Source organism: Chiloscyllium plagiosum, unplaced genomic scaffold (assembly GCF_037043375.1).
Source record: "Chiloscyllium plagiosum isolate Xiang-an unplaced genomic scaffold, Cpla_swu_hap1 HiC_scaffold_12, whole genome shotgun sequence".
NCBI lineage: Eukaryota > Metazoa > Chordata > Chondrichthyes > Orectolobiformes > Hemiscylliidae > Chiloscyllium > Chiloscyllium plagiosum.
In genome coordinates, this window is record NW_028270150.1 from 95,380,024 (window position 1) to 95,402,903 (window position 22,880).

At 44.9% G+C, this 22,880-nt stretch overlaps 1 protein-coding gene across 2 annotated transcripts in view; it reads right to left on the reverse strand.

Moving 5' to 3' along the window:
- Nucleotides 1-22,880, reverse strand: part of LOC148148597 (angiotensin-converting enzyme 2-like) — an 86,168-nt gene that overhangs the window by 38,851 nt on the left and 24,437 nt on the right. For both annotated transcript variants that reach the window (XM_087993068.1, XM_087993067.1), the window contains exons 3-12: nucleotides 20,299-20,392; nucleotides 18,113-18,256; nucleotides 17,909-18,021; nucleotides 16,334-16,442; nucleotides 14,912-15,009; nucleotides 13,366-13,538; nucleotides 12,235-12,461; nucleotides 6,031-6,175; nucleotides 2,687-2,785; nucleotides 165-287 (exon numbers count right to left, since the gene is read on the reverse strand). In XM_087993068.1, coding sequence (XP_087849194.1) covers nucleotides 165-287; nucleotides 2,687-2,785; nucleotides 6,031-6,175; nucleotides 12,235-12,461; nucleotides 13,366-13,538; nucleotides 14,912-15,009; nucleotides 16,334-16,442; nucleotides 17,909-18,021; nucleotides 18,113-18,256; nucleotides 20,299-20,392 — 1,325 coding nt within the window. The remainder of the gene's footprint in view (nucleotides 1-164; nucleotides 288-2,686; nucleotides 2,786-6,030; nucleotides 6,176-12,234; nucleotides 12,462-13,365; nucleotides 13,539-14,911; nucleotides 15,010-16,333; nucleotides 16,443-17,908; nucleotides 18,022-18,112; nucleotides 18,257-20,298; nucleotides 20,393-22,880) is intronic.

A 22,880-nucleotide genomic window follows, 5' to 3' on the forward strand; every position in this document is an offset into this window, starting at 1 on the left:
TCGGCTGGGCTGAAGGGCCTGTTTCAATGCTCTGTGACGCTTTGATTTTTATCCGATCTGATTGCTTTACGCAGTGACTCTGGCACGTTGCCTGGAATTTCCTGAGTTGAGTGTCCTTGTGTTACGCCAGATACAACAGGATGCGCAAGGAATTGAAAACTTGCCTGAGCTTCTTGCCCGCTTCTGTGGAGTTGGTGATCGCACATTTGTGCAGTTCTCCTTTGTGGCCAGCGACTTTACACAGCGCTTCGTGAAACTGGAACTGGTAGATTGTCCTTGTGTAGTATCTAAAGGGAAGGACAGGGAAGGCGTTATCGTAGACTGCAAGGGAACAGTAGCCCACAGTAACCAACACGTTCATCAGCTGCAGTGTGCACTGGGGAAACACGCCAATCCCTTACAATAATCCACCCTCAGGGCCCAGCAACTGGGATTTCTCTGCTATTATAGGAGGTAGAAAAGATTCAGGGGAAGGAGAGTAGTTAGCACTGCTGCCTCACACAGCCAGGGACCTGGGTTCGATTCCACCCTCAGGAAGCTGTTTGCATGGAGTTTGCACATGCAAAGTTGCCCATGGTGTGCAGGTTAGGCGGATTAGCCATGGAAAATGCAGGGTGAAAGGGTCAGGGGGGATAGGGTTGGGTGGGTTGCTCTTCGGAGGGCCAGTGTGGACTTGATGGGCCGAATGGCCTGCTTCCACACTGTAGGGAATCTACAATTCTATGACTAGAACATGACAGTATTCCAGGAGCATTATTCCTTTAAGGAATAGGCTATTTAGCCTGCTCTGCCATTCACTAGGATCCAACATTCCTCATGGAGAAAGTGAGGACTGCAGGTGCTGGAGATCAGAGTCGAGAGTGTGGTGCTGGAAAAGATCAGGCAGCATCTGAGGAGCAGGAGAGCCAACCTCACCGCCCTGTGGCTGATCACTTCAACTCCCTCTCCCACTCTGCCGAGGATGTGCAGGTCCTGGGCCTCCTCCATCACCACACTCTCACCACCCGATGCCTGGAGGAGGAATGCCTCATTTTTCATCTTGGGACCCTCCAACCACACGGCATCAATGTGGATTCCACCAGTTTCCTCATTTCCCCTCCCTCCACCTTACCCCAGTTCCAACCTTCCAACTCAGCACCGCCCTCATGACCTGTCCATCTTCCTTCCCACCTATCTGCTCCACCCTCCTCTCCGACCTATCACCTTTACCCCCACCTTCATTTACCTATCACACTCTCAGCTACCTTACAACCACCCCCACCCCCCCCCCCCCCCCCCCTTCCTATTTATCCCTCCACCCTCTTGGCTCACAAGCCTCATTTCTGATGAAGGGATTTTGACCGAAACGTCGGTTCTCCTGCTCCTCGGATGCTGACTGACCAGCTGTGCTTTTCCAGCAGCACACTCTTCGATTCTGACCTCCAACACCTGCAGTGCTCACTTTCTCCCTGATCAACAAACCTATCTATCTTAGTCTTAAATAGATACAAAGACTCTGCCCCATAGCAGAAAACCCACAATTCTCTCCCCAGAAAGCTTATTACTTTGATAAAGTAAGCACGACCAGTGATGTGGGGTTTGCATCCATGAGGGTACCTTTACTTAATGTGACAATGCTCACACCATCCTTCATAAAATGAGAAACTAGGCTCAAACAGCATAGTGTTGAAGGATACGACAGATGTTTATTACATATTAAACAAAAGTATCGTATTCACAATCACCCACACGACTTGCCAAGTACTATGCTGTTTGGTTACAAGGAAAACATGCTTCCATTAGTGTGTCATGCTTTAAGTGATCCGAGTTAAGATGGAGTCTGAGATCTTTCTACCCTCAGGTTGCTGCTACAATATAGCGGTGATTTCATGAGCATATCTCTTAAAGATACTCTGAAATACTGACCACCAGACAGAACTCAATGGCCAGTGGGGAAAGGGGATGGAATTGAGAGCAGACCTCAGCTCAGGTCAGACGCCCTAGGTCTCACAGGCAGGTAGTGACTTTTCATTCATTATCCTATTGGATAGACAAAGAGAAGCTGAAAATGACAAATTGTCAGGAGGGGTATTCTCCTGTCTGGAGGGCGAATGGGGTCAAGGTGTGCAGTCTCTGAATGAGAGCTAGACCATTTTGAATTGAGGTGAGGAGGAACCTCTTCTTTCAGAGGGTGGTATATCTTTGGAATTCTATACCCTTAAGGTGTGCGCAGGCTCAATCATTGAGTATATGCAAGAGAGATAGCAACGGATTTCGAGATATTAAAGGTATCGGTGGATTTGGGATTGAGCTCCTATCAATGAGCTCCAAACTCCTATTCTGCAACTGTTATAAGTCACCAAAATGCATGTTTATACATTGAACTGTGTTCTTGCAGTGAGCTACACTCACAACATCATGGAATATACATCCCAACAGTCTGGGGAGTGCTCGCTCGAACATCCAATATCGAGAAAAGAAACCATGTTGATAATGTTTGAGAAATATTTGGACAGCAGCGTGTTTTCACAGGCCACATCTACAGTCATGGAGACATCAAGGTTAACCATGATAAGTGAATGGCTCACGTTTCAGCCAGAAATCTGACGGACTGCTTTCAAGTGACCCCTACAACAACAGTTGCTAATACCAGGGAAGTCTCAGTTCCCACACTGGTGATGGACACTGCAGGGGAGTTTACATGTACCTGATGAAGGAGTAATCATTGGAAACATGGTAGAGAGCGGCTGGATCGCAGTAGGTTTCATCGTGCGGTAGAGGCTCAACAACACCAACAATCCTCCGCCTAAGAAGAAGAACAAATAATGAGATTCCTCACTGAAAGAGATTTCCACTCCCTGACCCTTCCTTATATCTTTGTGTTGTGTCCCTTTGCGCAGTTATCCCACATTCTTTCAGACGCTGTTATAGAATTAGCTTCCATCACTCTTTCAGGCAGTGCACCACCGATCATAAACATGTAGTCTACGAAATCTCCACTCTGTGTCTAGTGATAAATTATTCTGACTCTGGTGTCCTCTGGTTGTCGACACTGGTGTCAGTGAAAACAATTTCTCCTCAGTTCTTCTCCCAAAATACTTCACAATCTTGAAGCTCTTTATTAAATCTCCCTGTAACCTTCTCGGTGATAAGGAGAATGGCCTTCAGCTTCTCCAGTCATTCCAAAGACTCGAGAGCCCTGTCTCTGGTTTTGATTTTATAAGTTTCCCCTTCTGTACCATCTCCAAGGCCTTACCCTCCTTCTTAAACTGCAGTGACAAGAAGTTGATACAGTATTCCAGCTGGCCAGTATTTAATCTTGGTTCAGTATAACTTTCCTTCCCTCAGAATCTGTTTAAAATTGGATCGCATAGACTCTTTGACAACATCTGACCTTGCCCTGGCATTGTCAAAGATTTGTGGACACATACACAAACACACTTTCTTACACTGCGCTCCTTTTAAAATGGTACCATTTAGTTTAGGAACGAGAGATGGAGGAAGGTGTATGTTATATACCATGTGTCGGGGTATGTTATATACTGTGTGACTATATGTTTACGTATGTGTTTTAATGTTGTCCCTCAGACCAGGTTTTCCATTTGTTGAGGTTGTGTCTAACCTGTGACCTAGCTTCATTTTTCTGCTTTTCCCCATTTCTGTTCATACATTCAGAAACAGAAGCCATCTCTGCTTAAACCGTCAAATTGTTACAGCATCCGGTGACACCTACTAAAGCAAGTTTGAAGCTCTTAGTACCTTTTAGATGAAAAAGGATTTCCTAATTGCATTCCTGATAAATGGAGATCTCATTTTATTGGAAGGTGAATCTGATCCTTGATGTCACAACCTGCAAAAATCATTTCTCTCGATCTACCTGTTCCTCATAAAATCTTCAATACTTGATTAAATTACCTAGAGCCAACAAATCTCGATCAAGTATAACCCTAGTTTATGTGATATCTTTCCTGGCAATTTAACTCTTGGAATCTGGATATCATTCCAATACATCTGCACTGTACTCCTTCCAAAGCCAATATGTTCTTCCTAAGGTGTGGTGCCCAGAACTGACATCTATCAAACATTCCCTTACAGAGCTGACTTCTATCTCCTTGTATTGTACTCCATTCGATATAAAAGCTCAGTTTATTCTGCTTCTCCTTATTCCTCCATTGAAAATGCATCTCTTCATATTTCTCTGTCTTAAGATTTATCTATCTGCATCCATCCATTTTACAGATCTTTCTAGGTTCTCCTGAAGTCTGTTGTTATCTTTTCCACTGTGTAATACATTTCTAAGTTTCTCAACAACTGCAAACTTTGAGCTGATATACATTAACTCAAGTTTATTGTTGATCAGAATAGAAGTGACTATAGCAGCCCTTATAGGATAACCTCTCTTTACATCCCTCCAGCCAGATAAATACATTTCTGCTTTCGTTCCCTCCTTCGGTCCTCTGGGCTTTCAATTCTTCTAACATGTCCATTACTAATGCAGACAATAGAAGTCCCTATGTAAATGATGGCATTATCTTTATCGACTCTCCTAAGTACATCAACTAGTACTCAATGTATTCAAGTGGAGCAGTGTGAGTTGCTTTCATTTATTTATTCTCAGGATGTGGGTGTCATTGACCAGACCAGCATTTCTTGCCCATCCCTAACGGCCCAGAGGGCAGTTAAGAGTCAACCATATTGCAGTGGGTGTGGAACCACATGTAGGCCAAACCAAGTAAGGATGGCAGTTTCCTTCCCTAAAGGACATTATTGAATCACAAGGGTTTTTCCCAACAACTAGCAATGGATTCATAGTCATCAGTAGACTCTTCATTCCAAATGTTTATTTGATTCAAATTCCAACATCTGCCATGGTGGGATTTGAACCGGAGTCTCTGGATTAACCATCCAACGATAACACCACTAGACCGTCGCCTCCCCAGTTGAGTACTGGATCCCAAGGGCTCTTACCTATCGTCCAACCTTCCATCTGGGACCTTGCAAAATGCTTTACTAAAAGTTGCAAACAGAGGATGACACCAGAATTGAAAGCTCTTTTTTTGTGTGCAGGTTCAGAGAAGTCAGTCAATAGGATTTTTAACAAGGATTCCCCCCTAAAATAGATCAGCTATCATTCTACAGCCACAGGAAGGGAAATTCTCGACAAACCGTGTAGATCATGGCAGAAAACTGCTCTCAGTCAAAATCCAGGCCTACACTTCTCTCCCTGCATTTTTAACAAGGAGTTCACTTTAACAATTCAGCTTCAGCATGGAGACCAACCAAATAAGCAAGTTAAAGTCAGTCGTCAGGTGCAAAATGTCAGCATTACTGGGCGAAAGAAAGTGCTTGCGTTTCCATAACACCTTTCAAAACCTCAGGATGCTCGGAAACACTTTCCATTCAATTGCGTTTCCTTCCATAGTCCCAGAGGAACCATTTTATTGTTTTGTTGTCATAGCCTTACCAGACCACAGGGGCTGCTCTCATTTTGAGAGAAGTAACTGGTGCTGATTTAACCTGAGGGCCATCAGATCCCAGGCGAGGGAAGAGGAATTCTTCACTGTAACCTCAAACCAGTGATGGGAATTGAACCCACACTGTCGGCATCACACTGCTCTGTAAACCAACAATCCAGCCAACTGAGCTAAACGAATTCCTGAAGTGAATCATAGGGCTGTTCTAGAGAGAGGGAGAGATGATGATGACTTGAAGCTTTGCTCACTCAGGGCGTACTGGGGTTAGGCGTTCCCTCTTGATTATCCGGGATATTGGATCAAACAACAAATACCTGCTCCCATAGGTGCCAGTAAATAAAACGTTTGTAAGACTCCAACACTCACAGCATGGTCCAACCTTCAGCATTCCACGTTGCGCTAGAGAATTGCACTCTCGCCAACCTTTCCCGAACAGAAAGCCTGATGTGAAAGCTGCTGACTTCGTAACCATCTGCTCTTTACCTGCTTTGACTTCAGTCAAACAGTAAAGGCAGAAACATCCCTTGGCTATTGTCACGATGAGATTATTAATCACAGCTCAGAGTCAAATACTTACTTCATTTCCCAATACTTTTTCATCCACTGATCTTTGGGTATGTTTCCTCGGAACATTTCCCAACGCCACTGCTCCATCATGTATGTGAAAGGCAGGGTACCCACAATAGTCAGTGCTTGCTTCAACAGGAAGTTGATGTCAATCTCTGTGATAGAATTAATCACAACTGTTACAACTCCTTCTCAATTCTTAGTCTCGCTAATTCATACTTATAGTCTTACGGATGAGGCATTGGCCTCTTAAACCAGGGATTATGGGTTTCATTCCCATTTGAGGTGCTGTGTGATCTGGGTAGCACAGTGGCTCAGTGGTTAGCACTGCTGCCTCACAGCGCCAGGGTCACATGTTCGATTCCAGCCTCGGGCGACTGTCTGTGTGGAGTTTGCACATTCTCCCTGTGTCTGTGTGGGTTTCCTGTGGGCTCTCTGGTTTCCTCCCACAGTGCAAAGATGTGCAGGTCGGGTGCATTAGCCATGCTAAATTGCTCCTAGTGCCCACAGATGTGCAGGCTATGTGAATTAGCCACGGGAGAGGCAAGGTTATAGGTGGAGGGTTGTGGGTCTGGGTAGGTTGCTGTTTGGGGGGATTGGTGTGGGTTGAATGCCCTGCTTCCACACTGTAGGGTTCTATGCCAAGATTAAGAGCATAATAAATAGCAATGTAATTCCTCCTGCCTCCCTCCATTTGTTTTGCCCAATAACATCTAGACTGAGATTTATTTCACACTGGGCAATCTGCCATTTTCCTATTTGTAACTTTGACTTGAGAGACATTTCATGAGGAGTCAAATAATATTATCCTATTCTCTTGAGGTGTACAGTGAGAGATGAAGTGGGACAGTGAAATTGACATGCGTTCCTTTTAAATAAGAGGCTAGCTACAATGTCCAACTGCAAAGTATGCATAGGTCGTTCTGTGTTAGTGCCCAATTGGGTGACACCATCTAGGCTTATTCACCAGGCAAGGATGGACTAACAGGCTGTTGGAGTTCCGTTAAAGTGGTACAGAATCATTGGAGTATCAGAGAATTGCTGGAAAAATGGTAGATTGTTGAATTAATAGAGAATTGTTAGTGTATCATAGAGTAGCTGAAGTAATAGAGAACTAATGCAGTGATGAAGAACACTTGGAGCAGTAGAGGGCTGTTAGAAGTAATAGTGGGTGTTGAAGTAATAGGAGGCTGTTGGAATAATAGGGGACTATTGCGGGGATGTGACAAAGGTTATTTTATTTGGTCTCCCAACGGTGCCTGTGTAGTCACCTTTGCAATCATTTCTACGCATTTTATCAGTTGCAAAGTTGTTCGAACCTCTACGTAGTTCCCCCTGGAAATGACCTGTGAGAGGATGCTCAATAACAGAGGAGTGGTTTTAATTGTTTAAGAGGTTATATTGGCGTGGATCTTATCATTGGTTTTATCACTGATTTTATCATTGGTTTTACCTTTGGTTTTATCCAGTGCTGTATAGCCACTGACAGTTTTAGCGTTCTCCTTCTGTTACATGAGCAGTACTCTACTCAGGTCGGCTATTGCGACCAGAGAAAAGATACGAGACGGCTGGTGACCTATCAGTCAATGTTAGTAACCTATTTTTGGCAGCGGCGATTATGTCGAATTCCAAAATTTCCGGTTGGATGGGAGACCGGGAAAATAACCGCCCCGCACGGTTGTTATTGGCAACACCGTGTGCTAAATGTGTTAGCCAAATAAAAACTAGACTATCCGTTTCTACGCAAACGGAAGAGACCATAATAGTCACTCCAGCACGGCTGCCCTCTGGCAGGCACGAGGAAGCCGGTAATAAAGTTTAGGGGACTCAGGATCAAGTTCGAATTGAAGGATTCACAGAGAAGGCCCCTCTAGAATCTTGTTCTTTTAATAGCCGGACAATTTTTAATTCGAATTTTAAAGGGCCCTTTGATTTTAGTCAAATTAGAGAACCAGAGAAAAGTGAGAGTAGGATTATTCATCCGGTTGTTAATGAGAAAGATAAAATAGAAATTATAATAGAATATCCGTTAGATAATTTTATATGTAAATTCTGTAATAACATTTATAATACGACGGGAATGTTGAGAAAACATTTTAAATTGTGTAAAGGGATCAAAGCTGTGAGAGTTAAATGTAGTAAGTGCGGCTGGGAGGGTAGTTACCACTCAGTCGCACGTCACTACCCTAAATGTAATAGCAATATAAAAGAGAGGAAAGAAATTTGCCCGCTTAAATTTACAACAGCTATAGGTTTAGGACAGCACGAGAGGCACGTGCACCCTAATTTGAGAAATGCTAAAAGAAATAAGGAGAAAAAAGGTAATTTGGAAAAAGTAGAGAAAGGTAAAAGTGATCCAACTCCGAAATAAAAATGTTACAACAATTAGAACAGGAATTTATAGGTTGTAAAAATATTAATAAACTTATAGCTGAAAAATTGAAAATTAAGACGTCAAAACAAATTTCTGATAAAAGAAGATTGTTAGTTAAACATAATAAGATTGGCGATAAAGTTGCGGGCACAAGTCAGGAAGTAGTCCCCAGTAATGATAATAGAAGTGAGGAGAATAGCGATCTAGATTTAGATACTCCAACAGAGAAGATAGTAATAGATGAACATAACCATCAAGGAAATAGTAATATCAATGGGAATGTAGAGTCTAAAGATGGATCATTAATAGAGTTAGTAGAGATGATGGAGGACAAAATATGTAAAAGCAAATGTATAATAAATGACTATGACAGCATTATGGATATGATAATTGGTAAATTAGGGACCAATGATGTGAGCAATAGGTCAAAGAAATTGAAATGTAAAAAGGGATTCATTACTAAGCAGAAGGATAGTAGACAAGAATGTAAGACGAGGGTAAATAACACTAAAAGAAGATATAGTAGGAAAAAAAGAAAGTTTAAAGAAACACAGGTTTTATATAAGAATAAAAGACAATATTTAGCTAGAACTACGACGGGAGCTCCAGCTAAATGCGAATGTCCGCTTAGCAAGGAGGAATTGGAGGATTATTTTAAAAATAGATTATCTAATCCTAATGAAAAAAGCAATTTGAGAGGTTTAGTCAAATACAAAGGGCAAATTGAGGGATCACTGTGTGGCATGCAGACCGGCCCTATAACGGTAGAGGACGTCAATCAGGCTGTTTAAACCGCGGCGGGGCCGGACCAGATGACGCCTAAAGAAGTGATTAGAATATTTAATAAAGATAATACGATAATCCCCAGAATTTACACCATTTGGTTGAAAATAGGCAATATCCCTGATGTAGTAAAAATAAGGAGAACAGTATTAATCCCCAAAGTTAGTGAGGAGGTTAATAATTGGAGACCCATCACAATAGGTCCAATTTTGCTTAGGCTTTTTACGAAAATTATAGCTAATAGGTTAAGTAAAGCTATAAATTTAAATAAACGGCAAAAAGGTTTTATGGCAGGAGTAGCAGGTTGTGAAGAGAACATTAAAATTTTGGAGAATATCATTAGTGGAGCTAAGAAAAAGAAAATCGACTTAGCTTTGTGGACCTGGCTAAAGCCTTTGATACCGTTGGGCACAAATTGATAATACATGCCCTCAAGAGAATTCAACTCCCTCCAGTTTTTATTAAATTAATTATGAGCTTATATAATAATAACTTTACTAAGATCGAAGGTAAAACGAAGCAGATCAAAATTTTAAGAGGGGTTAAACAAGGTGATTCTTTATCACCGATTCTTTTTAATATAGTTATGAACCCCCTTATAAGTACTAATGAAGAAAGAAAAAAAAGGAATATTTTTGGGTCAAGATAAAGAGAGCTATCATTGTGCAACCTTAGCGTTTGCTGATGATATAGCTTTGATCAGCCAATCCTATGAAGGAATGGCATACAATTTAAAACTGATAGAAACATTTTGCAATAATACTGGGATGGAGGTTAATGTAAGAAAAAACTGAAGGATTCTACTTTGCTTATAAAAATAAAACCTTTATTTATAATAATAGGGCAAATTGGAAATTTACTGAGGGAAATATACAGTTTATAGATCCAGGAAACACTGATAAATATCTAGGTGCAAAATTTGAGCCATGAGTTGGGGTAAGCCAAGTGAATTGGGAAGACCAATTAGGTATTTGGATAGATAATCTTAAAGGATCTCTTTTAAAACCTGTACAGAAACTGGAACTCTTAAAAGTGTATTTTATCCCTAGACTTTCTTACTATTTAATTTTATCGGAAGTATCATTAAACTTATCTTAATAAACTTGACAATATAATTAAAAGTGCAGTAAAAGAAATATTGTGGGCGGCACGGTGGCACAGTGGTTAGCACTGCTGCCTCACAGCGCCAGAGACCCGGGTTCAATTCCCGACTCAGGCGACTGACTGTGTGGAGTTTGCACGTTCTCCCCGTGTCTGCGTGGGTTTCCTCCGGGTGCTCCGGTTTCCTCCCACATCACAAAGATGTGCAGGGTCAGGTGAATTGGCCATACTAAATTGCCCGTAGTGTTAGGTAAGGGGTAAATGTAGGGGTATGGGTGGGTTTCGCTTCGGCGGGTCGGTGTGGACTTGTTGGGCCGAAGGGCCTGTTTCCACACTGTAATCTAATCTAAAAAAAAATCTAATTACATCTCCCTCAATCCATCACCCGATGGGTGTTTATATACTAAGACCCGTGATGGTGGCCTTGCGTTGAATAAATTGTCTACATTTATTCCGATTGCTATTTTAAGTATGAAATGCTGTACAAATCCAAGGGTGAAATTTTACATGCCTCATTTTCATTCGAGGGTGTTAGTATCGCTACAAAAATGCAAAAACTTAGTAAATTGAAAGTTTTAGAGAAGATTTGGAAGCCAAATATAAATTGACAATTGGAAGAAATGGATATCACCGATGAGGAGAATAATGGTATAGAGGAATTTAGTAATAAGAACGATACCAACTGGCGGTCTATAGAACTTCAGAAATGGATGGCCTTGCCCTGTCAAGGGGTGGGCACCCATCATTTCAAGAACGATAATATCTCCAATAATTGGTTGACAAAAACTCAATATATGAAGACGTCCAAAGTAATAAATTCAATTTTATTACGAATGAACTTATAACCTACAAGGGCGTCTCTAGCTTATGGAAGGCCATTTAACATCAAGAATTGTCGGCGATGCAATGATAATTCAGAAACGATTGCGCATATTTCAGGATGGTGCCCCTATGCAAGAAAAATGAGGATTAAGAGACAGAAGAGAATAATGGAAGAATTAATAAAGTTTATCAAGATAAAAGGATGGATAACATACGTGGAACCACGCATAAAAGATAACACTGGGAAATTATGGATTTTGGATTTAATTTTTAAGAAGGAAAATCATGTTATCGTGGTAGACGTAACGATTAGAATGGACATGCAAATTAACTCACTGGAACAGGCTTGGGAAGAAAAATATAAACATCTAGAAAAGGAAATAATGGTCCTCACAAAAAGGAACAAGAATATCCTTTTATGGATTTGTGATGGGATCCCGAGGAAAATGGTTTGAAAAGAACAACGAACGAATGAAAGACCTCGGGATCGAGAAATTTAAAACCTTTGCTCAAAACATCACAAATCTTGCGCTATATTTGACTCTCGAGCTTTTAAGAATTTTTATGGACTCATAGGATTCTCCATTTGACAAAATTTAATAATTTTTTTAATTTTAGATTGTTTTAAATAAGGTTTTAGGTTAATTTTAAACTAGTATTAATTTTAAATTAGTATTTTATGATTTTAATATTTTATTAATAAAAGTGAATTATTTGAAGCCACTGATTAAGGGTGGTGGGCAATATTGGTGTAATATAATTAAAGTGCACGCAACACATAACAAACGATGAGTGGTAATATAATCGAAAAACCCAGCTCATTCCTCGTGTTATTGATGATTCTGGTTTACAACATTTTATCCCGTTCCCTTTAAGACCATCTGGCTGTGGGTAGCTAGATAGGGGTATACTTTCGTCGACGAGCGACGATAAAACTCGAAAAGGACACGATCCATTCATATGGCGAGTGCATGAAATGTAGCAAGCTATTGAAATAATAGAGAGCTGTTTTTGTGTTAAAGTGTGCTTGGAGGAATAGAGGACTATTGGCGTAATAGGGGGCTGTTGTTGTATTCTAATGTGGTTGGAGTCACCGAAGGCTATTAGATAACAGAAGCCACTTTAATTACCTACCATTTGTTTCAATGAAAGAACTGGAAAGAAGACCCAGTGATTTCAGATATTTGGGAGTTGCTGCTGAGAGTGACATGATCTCCCCAACACCCTCATGGAAGCCTTCATTGGCCCCATCGCGTAATAAGTAGGGTAGGTTAGCGTACTCCATGTCGTACTGTATGTGACCCATTTCATGGTGGACAGTTAGGAAGTCTTCCATGTTCACTTTGGTGCACATTTTAATCCTGCAGTTAAAAAAAAAAAGATAGTTCTTGCATTTTGCACATCAAATTCCTGAATTTAGAACGGATCGTCTTATCAGCAAAGGTTAAACAAGTTGGGATTCTACACATTGGAGTGGAGAAGAATGAGAGGTGATCACGTTGAAACGTATCAGATTCTTAAGGTGACAGGGTCAATGCTGAGAGGATGGTTCCCCTCATGGGAGAGTCTAAGACCAGAGAACACAGCCTCAGAATAAAGGGACGCCAGGTTAAGACTGAGATGAGGCACAATGTCTTCTCTCAGAGGGTTGTGAGTCTTTGGAATTCCTTGCCACAGAGAGAGCTGTGGGGGCAGAGTCCTTCTGTATGTTTAAGCCTGAGACAGAATTCTTACTGAGTCGGGGAATCAGCCACGATCCTGCTGAACTGCAGAGAAGGCTCAAACACCCCTGTTCCTATTTCTTATGGTCTTAAAAGCATGTCTAAGGGCTTTGAAAGTAAATTAGCTGAGGAAGGGAGGAGACTGGGAATACTAGCAGGAGGTGATTTTGTTGACTGGATGGTTACAGAAGGAATATTATCTAAGTGTAAGCTGGTAACCCATCCTCTTCAGCCTTTGGCAGTAGGTGGCAAGATTGTGGGAGGCAGCAGCCAGGGAGCAGAGCCTGAGGTGGGAGGCAGACAATGAGATATGGTTTTTTCAATGTGACCTCCTTCTCTTGCACTGAATCTGGGAGTTTGCACCAGGTACCCAGCGTACACGAGGGAAACCTGGTCATTTGGATGAGATACGACTGAGCGTACATCGAAGCAATGCCACTGCAATGTGTGTTAAGTGTGTTGGCATGGTAATAGTCACAAGGTAAGCTGGCCAACCCAGCACTTTCCCAGACTCTTAACTGTCGCAGTTCTGCACGACCTGTACCTGAAATCCACTCTGTTGCCCATATCCCACGCCGTTGGATGACAGACAACTTTACGACCATCAGTAGGCTTCTCAATCATGGAATACTTCCAGAAGTTCTGATTCATAGGCTGAAGGCTCAATGATTGAAAGAAAGTATCTGCCCTCTGAAACATTTGTTTCGGATCCCATCCCTATAATGACAAGGACCCAATTCTTGCAATTGTAGCAAGGCATTCAAATGACAAGCAATCAATCAGTCGTCTTATATCTTACTACATCGGATTGGAACATGCCAATATAAAAATGAAGTATTCAGTATTTGAAGCAATCAGCTTTAAAACAATTGAACTAGAGACGTAAGACAGCAGTTTATAATTGTAATGCTACATTGGAACAGTCACATCGCCTCCAGTTCTAGTACAAATGGGGAGTAATATAAGCAATATAATATCTGGGCAAGTACATTTACAATATTCCCCAGGGAGGTTTGACCATTGATTAAGTTTGGAAAGATAATCTTGTCACTAAGAGGCAGATCCATAAATACAAACACCACTGCCAGTAACTGTCCAATTAGATAGTCCAAGCGTTGGGTATCTCACCATTCATCTGCATTGATTAGCTCTATAGTCTTAACTGGTTAAATAGCAAAAGCAGCCATTATCTTAGCAACTGTTGATGAAGGTTATAATATTTTATTATTTAGGCATTTGGCTTCTGAAGTAGAAGTCAGAGAGTTTTTGCTTTTTTTTTTAGCTTCTGTGAAGGTGAGATCTTTCTCAAAGGGTCCGAAACCCATTTGGATCCGAACAACATTGGCAAGAAATCGTGTGACCCAAGTAAAACTACTGGACAAATCAACTCGTGAATTCTTGGAATGTTTACGAAGTCGACCTTTCATGACCTACAGGAGGAGAGGCCAAAGGCGAGAAGCAAGCTCAATTCCGAAGAAAAGATACATATCAGCAGAAGGTGAGTGTATTTTGTTTTGGCAGTCTCCAGGCCATCAGAGCTGGAAAACATTCAGGTCTGTTTTAGCACTCCCAGCAGATAGGGTTAGAAAAGAAAACTTGAGACTTTCTCAGAGTTCAATGAGGAAATGTCAATGAATTAGCCTGTGGCTGTTGTGTGTCCCAGTTAGAAATAGCAATAGAGAGAACCAGGGTCTGGGAAAGATACAGGAATTCACCAAAGCAACGTTCTTTCAACATTGCTAGTTGTGACTAAGAAGTGTTAAAATGGGAGTGATACTTCACTGAGGTTTGAGAGTCTGTAACAAATATTGATGGGAAATTGGGCTGAATGTTTCTTTTTGCTGTTTGTGGGATCAGACTTGTCCATATTCCCACCAGCTGGGATCACAGCAATGTAAAGGCCACAACAGCTAAATGGCCCTTTCTGGTTGCATACTTTGAAAGTGCTTCTCTTCTATTTGCGTTACTGATAAAACATAAACCTTCGACAATATCGTACTTGGTATCTTTAATAACTAGTCTTCAATTAACGATATTCAATTATAGTTTAGTTGTAACATCCTGTAGGAAGAGCACAGCAGCCAATGTACCTGTTTCATCATTTCAGATGTCACATCGATGTCTTCCTGGTCTGGGTATGGAATTGACCAAGGATACAGGTTTCCCCAAAATCTTCCCCACATGTCACCTGAAGAGGAAGTAGAATTTAGTCAAAATGCCTGCAAGGTAGCTGAGCATTAAGCAATGTCAGCTGGATGTTTTGTGGAATATTTACAAGACCTTGGACTAAATTCAGGAAAGGCGATATACTGTAGAGGGTCTGGTAAGGTAAGACAAAGTAACAATATCGCTTGATGCACTGAGACTGCATACTGCAAGAAGATTACCTTTCAACTAGCCCTGCACTTATCCCTCTATACTCCCAAATCCTCTTCAGAGTTGGGCTCAGGTTCAAGAAAAAAGAATAGACTAACATTTATCCAACACCATTCATGACCTGAAGACATTGTAAAGTGTTTTGCAGCCAATATGATCATCTCATTTACAATCCTGTCATTGCTAAGGTGTGGGAACCACAGCAGCTGAATTTCACATAGCAAGATTCCACACATGCCTCATGATACAAATGCAGAACATTTGCTTTTGACACCATTTGAGGGCTAGCTATTGGTCAAGACAGCAGGGCGACCTCTTCAAAGGATAGTTCCAAACTGATGCCGTTCACCTGACGGGCCCTGCTCTGCCAGCTCAGTGGCACCTCAACTGCATTGAGGTTAAAGCTGAGGTTGTGTATTCGGAGTGGGGCCCAATCCAACAACCTTTAGAGGCCCGTGCCCCAGAGGAGAGCCCGAATTGGCCTGTCACACGGTTAATTGTTGTACCTACATCTACCAGGAGCTGTTCATATCACCCCATTGTTGTAGAGACACGGTCACATATTGTCACCGGCAACAGGCATCATGGTGAAACAGGGCAGGAACTGGTGACGTCGAGTGAAAGCATAGGGAATTTACGCACTGGGTATTACTGAGTGGTACAGAGTAGCACGGTGCTATTCCAGCAGATTACTGACAGCAGCACAAACTCTATTCCTGATGAAGGGCTTTTGCCCGAAACGTCGATTTTCCTGCTCCTCGGATGCTGCCTGACCTGCTGTGCTTTTCCAGCACCACTCTGATCTAAACCCAATCATGTCATTCCTTGAGGGGCTTTCTTGCTGCTGTTCCCTCTCCCGAGTGCCTCCTTCACCACCAATGTGCCAATGAGTCTTCACAACACCCAACATTAGTGAAAGTCCTTTTGGTGTTGTATTCCTTAGATCAGTAACCACTGAGCCACCTCGGAGTTGCGTCACAAAGAACTTTAAAGCAGATTCTAGACTCACACAGGGGTCTTCAGTAAGTTGCAAATGGGAAATGTGCATGCAAGGGCAACAATTCATCCACGCGATGTCACAAGAGCAGGAGTCAGACCATTCTGGGACTGTGACAGGAATTAGAAAATGATCTTACCCAGTAAGTGAGCGGGGAGACATCCTGTAGAGCTGATACGTTCTGGCCCAAAGGTATCTCGGAGTTTTGCTCTCACATACGCATGCAGTTCCTTGTACAGGGGCATTATCTACAGGGGTCACAGAAACAAGTTGTTGACAGCAGTTACATTTAGCAAGGACCGGGCAGGTTAAATGGTTAGTGTATTCAGTTTCACAACTGTTGCTCTGGATTTGGGTGAATTTAGATGCCCAGCTCCTGCTAGATGATCACATTCTGATCTGAAGTGGGTAGCTACATGGAAATGAGATGTTGAGAAAAAGTGCAGCAATCTAATGATTCCCCCCCCCCCCCACCAGCAGAGAAGAGAGGAACGGTGGGGGTGGAGGGGGGGGGGGGGGAGGTGTCTGGAAGGGGTTGCTCCTCAGTCAGGAGGGGAAGTACAGTCTGGGGTGTCTTCTCCCCTAAGGTCCCATGAAGGACTCATCCTGCAACTGGGGACATTAAGATGGAAGGCAGAGGGGTGCGACCATGGAGTGGAGGAGGGTGAGACACAGGCCTCACGAGTAGGACACCAGCTATATCCTAGCAGCCAACCGGAAGCGGCAGATTCAAACCACTACAAACGCCGGAGGAAAGATCACAGAAGCGCTTCACAGGAGGCTCCCAAGCACTGAGGATGTCACCTAGACAGGGGACGAAACGTCTGCAACACAAATTCCCAGCTCGGCGAACAGAACCACAACAACGAGCACCCGAGCTACAAATCTTCTCACAAACTTTGAGCCTACCTACAGTGAGGATGGGGAAAATGGCCTCCATTAAGTAAAAAAAAAACATTTACTTATACTCATACTAAGCTTGACTAACCATTCACTTTGTAGAAGTGGGCAGCATGTACCAGTGCTGCCAATGCTCAAGTGACCCAGGATAGGATTAGGGAACTGACACATCAGCCAATAGGGGCTAACCTCCCCCACCCCATGTGGAATGCCTCTGTCCAAAGCGCATCAAGGCAGGATTCCCAGAATAACCAAGGCCACATCCTTAAATCGGCCTCTGTTCTGTGGGACTTGGGAGAGTGAGGAAAATGTCCGCGCAGGATTGAGACTTCCTGCTTCTTGTAAATGTGGCAGGAATCTGGCTTTAGCCCCAAAACCAGTGGCGTCCTGTCAGAACTCCGCCTCATCAGCCTGGCTGTAGTGTTTAGTGGCTTAGTGGTTCAGTCTTTGAGTAAGTGTGTCTGTTGACTCTGTTATTATTTGCTGTTAGCTGTGGTTATAGTGACAGACAGAAAAAGAAACTAATAGCAGGTTAGCCGCCCACAGTGAGGCCATTTTGATACTATTTATAAATAAAGTCCATGATTGCAAATGCCAGGGAGTGGCATTTTAACCTGTGAATCCCCCCAAGGCATGACAGTGACTAATAACTCACAACAGCTTCCAATGTCTTCAGTTCATTGTTTCAGTAAATTACATTAGTTGTTTGAATATTTAAGTGAATGCTGGCTGCAGGCATGACAACTTTTTTTTGGGATTGCTGGGTGAAAAGACCAGACACAGACAAGTGATTGAGGTAAGAAATGTTTTTAACCTCTTCAAGTAGCCTATCCACATCTTTCAGGAGATCATTCCGACTGTAGGCGTACACCCCAATGTCATCGGTTTCGTAGTTTCCTCGCCAATAATCGCCATAGTCTTCGTAACCTTCAAAACAAACAAGCAAGACAAGTTTTTCACAGCAGACTCCCCTTGCCAAAGACGAATGAGTCACGCATTGTTTACTTCTCTCAGTCACCATTCAATCTGGCTGCTTTGTTCTTCAAAGTTGCGTATCCCTCATAGAGAGGCCGGAGCCTTTTGCCCACGTTCACTCGCCAACCTTCCCAGGCCCAGAGCCTCTCGTTGTAATCCTTGCTCTCGGCCATCAGAACGGTCAACCCTGAAATGATAAATGCAGCATGAGGAGAATTTGGAATGACTCGTCGATGGGCAATTCGAACATCCATGTTCCACAGAGGGCTAATCCATTGGAGACTCCATTGTCTCTTAAGGCCACTCAGCCCCATCTATCCAGCTCTCTGTAACGTGGCTCCCCCCACTGCCCCCGACCTTTCACCATAACCTAATTATCCAATTCCTTTTTGAAAGCACAATTGAGTCACCCTCCAGAACTTGCTATCCAGATCCTAACCACACACTGTGCTTTAAAACTTGGCATAGGCGAGAGTCTCCGTAGGTAACATGGTAGCTCAGTGGTTAGCACTGGGTTCAATTCCTGCCTCGGGTGACTGTCTGTTTGAAGTTTGCACGTTCTCCCCACGTTTGTGTGGATTTCCTCCGGGTGCTCCGGTTTCCTCTCACGGTCCAACAATGTGCAGGCTAGGTGGATTAGCCATGGGAATTACTGGGTTGGGGGAGGGGGTCTGGGTAGGGGTTGTGCTCTGCGGGTCAGTGTGGACATGATAGGCTGAATGGCCTGCTTCCATGCTGGAGGGGTTCCATGACTATTTTTAAGATATGGGACGATAGTGGGAATACTCCACTGCCACGGAGTGGGGTGGGGTTGGGAGGGGGGAGATGAACCGTCCGGCTGCCTGCCAATCGTTGAGCATTGTCACCAAGGCTCAACAATGGCCAACCAGTGGACAACAACGTCTGGGTCCTAAAGTCCGCAGCTCAAGGCCCACTCTTCGATACATCAGCTGACGAAGAGTTAAATCAAGTTCACCTTTGTGTTGTGGATGCGTGTGGTATTTATGTTGGAAAGATTATTTTGCATTTCTTGATTGGGGACTTAAGTAGCAGCAGGCACTCTTGAAGCTAAGGAATGTGGAATGATTGCTGTTTTAACAACAGGTCACTGAAACTCATTGATTACAGAACTGCTTTGTTTCAGTGTAGTGTGGGGTGGGAGGGGAGGGGGGCTGGTGGGACTGGGGACATTTGTTCATGGCACAACATCAGGGTTTGTGTTCAGTGTGTCACTTGGCTGATCACAAGCAGCTGATTGGTTTATGCAATTGTGGCCAAAGGTCAGCAGCCTGACTATGACTCACTGATTGGTCGTTGGGCTGCCGAACAGTTTGTGGGTGTCATCGCAACAGAGAGAATCCCAGAGGCTGCTGCAAGAGCAGGTTGTGTGTCTCTCTTTCTCTGAAGTCAAAAATACTCCAAGGGACAAAGATTGCCAGCTATTTTCTCCCATCAGTTTCTGTAAGCTATTGCCTTGTACCAGTAATGAAGAGACTTTGCAGTTAGTATACCAGTTGTTCTGTGCCTGCTTCAAAGAAAAAGGTGAAAGAATCTAGAGAAAGCATATCAGAGAATGGAAATTCTTGGCAAGCAAAGGCTCATCTCAATCAATCCTGTGGATTGGCATTATTCAACTGTATTGCCTCACTTTTTTCATCCTCTCCTTCCATAAGACTAATTTCTTTTGTTGTCTATATATGTGTCTACAAGGTTAAAAAGGAGGCTTTTTTCCCTCTGTAAAATCATATGTTGAACATTCACAGCTGTAATTAGAATATACTCATTTGTAATACATAGTGTGTGTGTCTGTATCTGTGTATGTGTAAACGTGCTCATGTATGCATGTGTGCGTGTATGTGTGTGAGAGAGACTGTATGTGTGTGCGTATGTATATATGTGTGAGCATGCATGTGCACATGTCTATGATTGCATGTCTACATGTATATGTATGAGTGTTTGTGTTTTTGTACTTGTGTGAGTATCAATATGTATGTGTCTACATCTGTATTTGTGTGTGTGTATATGTGTGTGTGTCTGTAAATGTGTGTGACTATTTGTGCGTGTGTATGTATTTGTGTGTGAGTGACTGTGTGTGTTTATATGTATGTGTGTCTGTATATGTATGTGTGCATGAGTGACTGCATTTGTGTGTGTCTATACATATGTGTGTGTGTGAGTAAGTGTGTGTGTCTGTATGTGTATGTTTGCGCAGAGCTTTGAATCAGGTACCTGGCTCCAATTCCATGCAGTGACTGGGTTCAGCTGGATCGCAGACTATTCCTGTGCTGTAGATCGTGACCATTTCATTCAGAATTTGTGTCAGCTGCAATCAGAACAATGACAACACGTTGAACTTTGGCGATGATCATTCTCTCATGAACCAGGGACAGTTTAACCTGTCTTCTCCTCAGCAATGACCACGGCAAGCATCAGTGAGAGGGAAGTCGGAACTGAAGACTCTGCAAAGATAGGTGCTGCTGGAATTCTCTGCTGTCCACTCAAGGCAGAATTTGGCCTACTTTGGTCAATGTTGATTTTTAACTTTCCCTTTGGGGTGCTGGTGGTGGAAGTGTTTGTGAACTGATGATTAATATTTAGATCATTTCATGTCAGTCGTTTACATGGCCATCAAGTATGGGAGTGGAACTTTACCCTTGAGCTCACGAAGCAGGGGGCAGTAGTGAGCCACAAAATCCCAGAGCCTCCACTCTCCATGCAAACAATTCCAGAATTCACTTCAGACACCCTCTCCCCACACCCACACCCACACCCTCTCCCCACACCCACACCCACACATCCACATCCTCTCCCCACACCCACACCCACACCCTCTCCCCACACCCACACCCGCACCCTCTCCCCACACCCACACCCACACCCTCTCCCCACACCCACACCCGCACCCTCTCCCCACACCCACACATCCACACCCGCACCCTCTCCCCACACCCACACCCACACCCTCTCCCCACACCCACACCCGCACCCTCTCCCCACACCCACACCCACACATCCACACCCGCACCCTCTCCCCACACCCACACCTCCACACATCCACATCCTCTCCCCACACCCACACACCCGCACCCACACCCTCTCCCCACACCCACACACCCACACCCGCACCCTCTCCCCACACCCACACCTCCACACATCCACATCCTCTCCCCACACCCACACATCCACACCCGCACCCTCTCCCCACACCCACACCCTCTCCCCACACCCACACATCCACACCCGCACCCTCTCCCCACACCCACACCCACACATCCACACCCGCACCCTCTCCCCACACCCACACCCACACCCTCTCCCCACACCCACACCCACACCCTCTCCCCACACCCACACCCACACACCCGCACCCTCTCCCCACACCCACACATCCACACATCCACATCCTCTCCCCACACCCACACACCCGCACCCTCTCCCCGCACCCTCTCCCCACACCCACACCCACACATCCACACCCGCACCCTCTCCCCACACCCACACCTCCACACATCCACATCCTCTCCCCACACCCACACACCCGCACCCTCTCCCCACACCCACACACCCGCACCCTCTCCCCACACCCACACCCACACATCCACACCCACACCCTCTCCCCACACCCACACCCACACACCCGCACCCTCTCCCCACACCCACACACCCGCACCCTCTCCCCACACCCACACCCACACATCCACACCCGCACCCTCTCCCCACACCCACACCTCCACACATCCACATCCTCTCCCCACACCCACACACCCGCACCCTCTCCCCACACCCACACACCCACACCCTCTCCCCACACCCACACACCCACACCCTCTCCCCACACCCACACCCACACATCCACACCCACACCCTCTCCCCACACCCACACACCCGCACCCTCTCCCCACACCCACACACCCTCTCCCCACACCCACACCCACACATCCACACCCACACCCTCTCCCCACACCCACACATCCACACCCTCTCCCCACACCCACACATCCACACCCTCTCCCCACACCCACACCCACACATCCACACCCGCACCCTCTCCCCACACCCACACACCCGCACCCGCACCCTCTCCCCACACCCACACACCCGCACCCTCTCCCCACACCCACACACCCTCTCCCCACACCCACACCCACACATCCACACCCACACCCTCTCCCCACACCCACACATCCACACCCTCTCCCCACACCCACACATCCACACCCTCTCCCCACACCCACACCCACACATCCACACCCGCACCCTCTCCCCACACCCACACACCCGCACCCGCACCCTCTCCCCACACCCACACCCACACATCCACACCCGCACCCTCTCCCCACACCCACACCCACACATCCACACCCGCACCCTCTCCCCACACCCACACCTCCACACATCCACATCCTCTCCCCACACCCACACACCCGCACCCTCTCCCCACACCCACACATCCACACCCTCTCCCCACACCCACACCCACACATCCACACCCACACCCTCTCCCCACACCCACACACCCGCACCCTCTCCCCACACCCACACCCACACATCCACACCCACACCCTCTCCCCACACCCACACATCCACACCCGCACCCTCTCCCCACACCCACACCCACACATCCACACCCGCACCCTCTCCCCACACCCACACCTCCACACATCCACATCCTCTCCCCACACCCACACACCCGCACCCTCTCCCCACACCCACACATCCACACCCTCTCCCCACACCCACACCCACACATCCACACCCACACCCTCTCCCCACACCCACACATCCACACCCGCACCCTCTCCCCACACCCA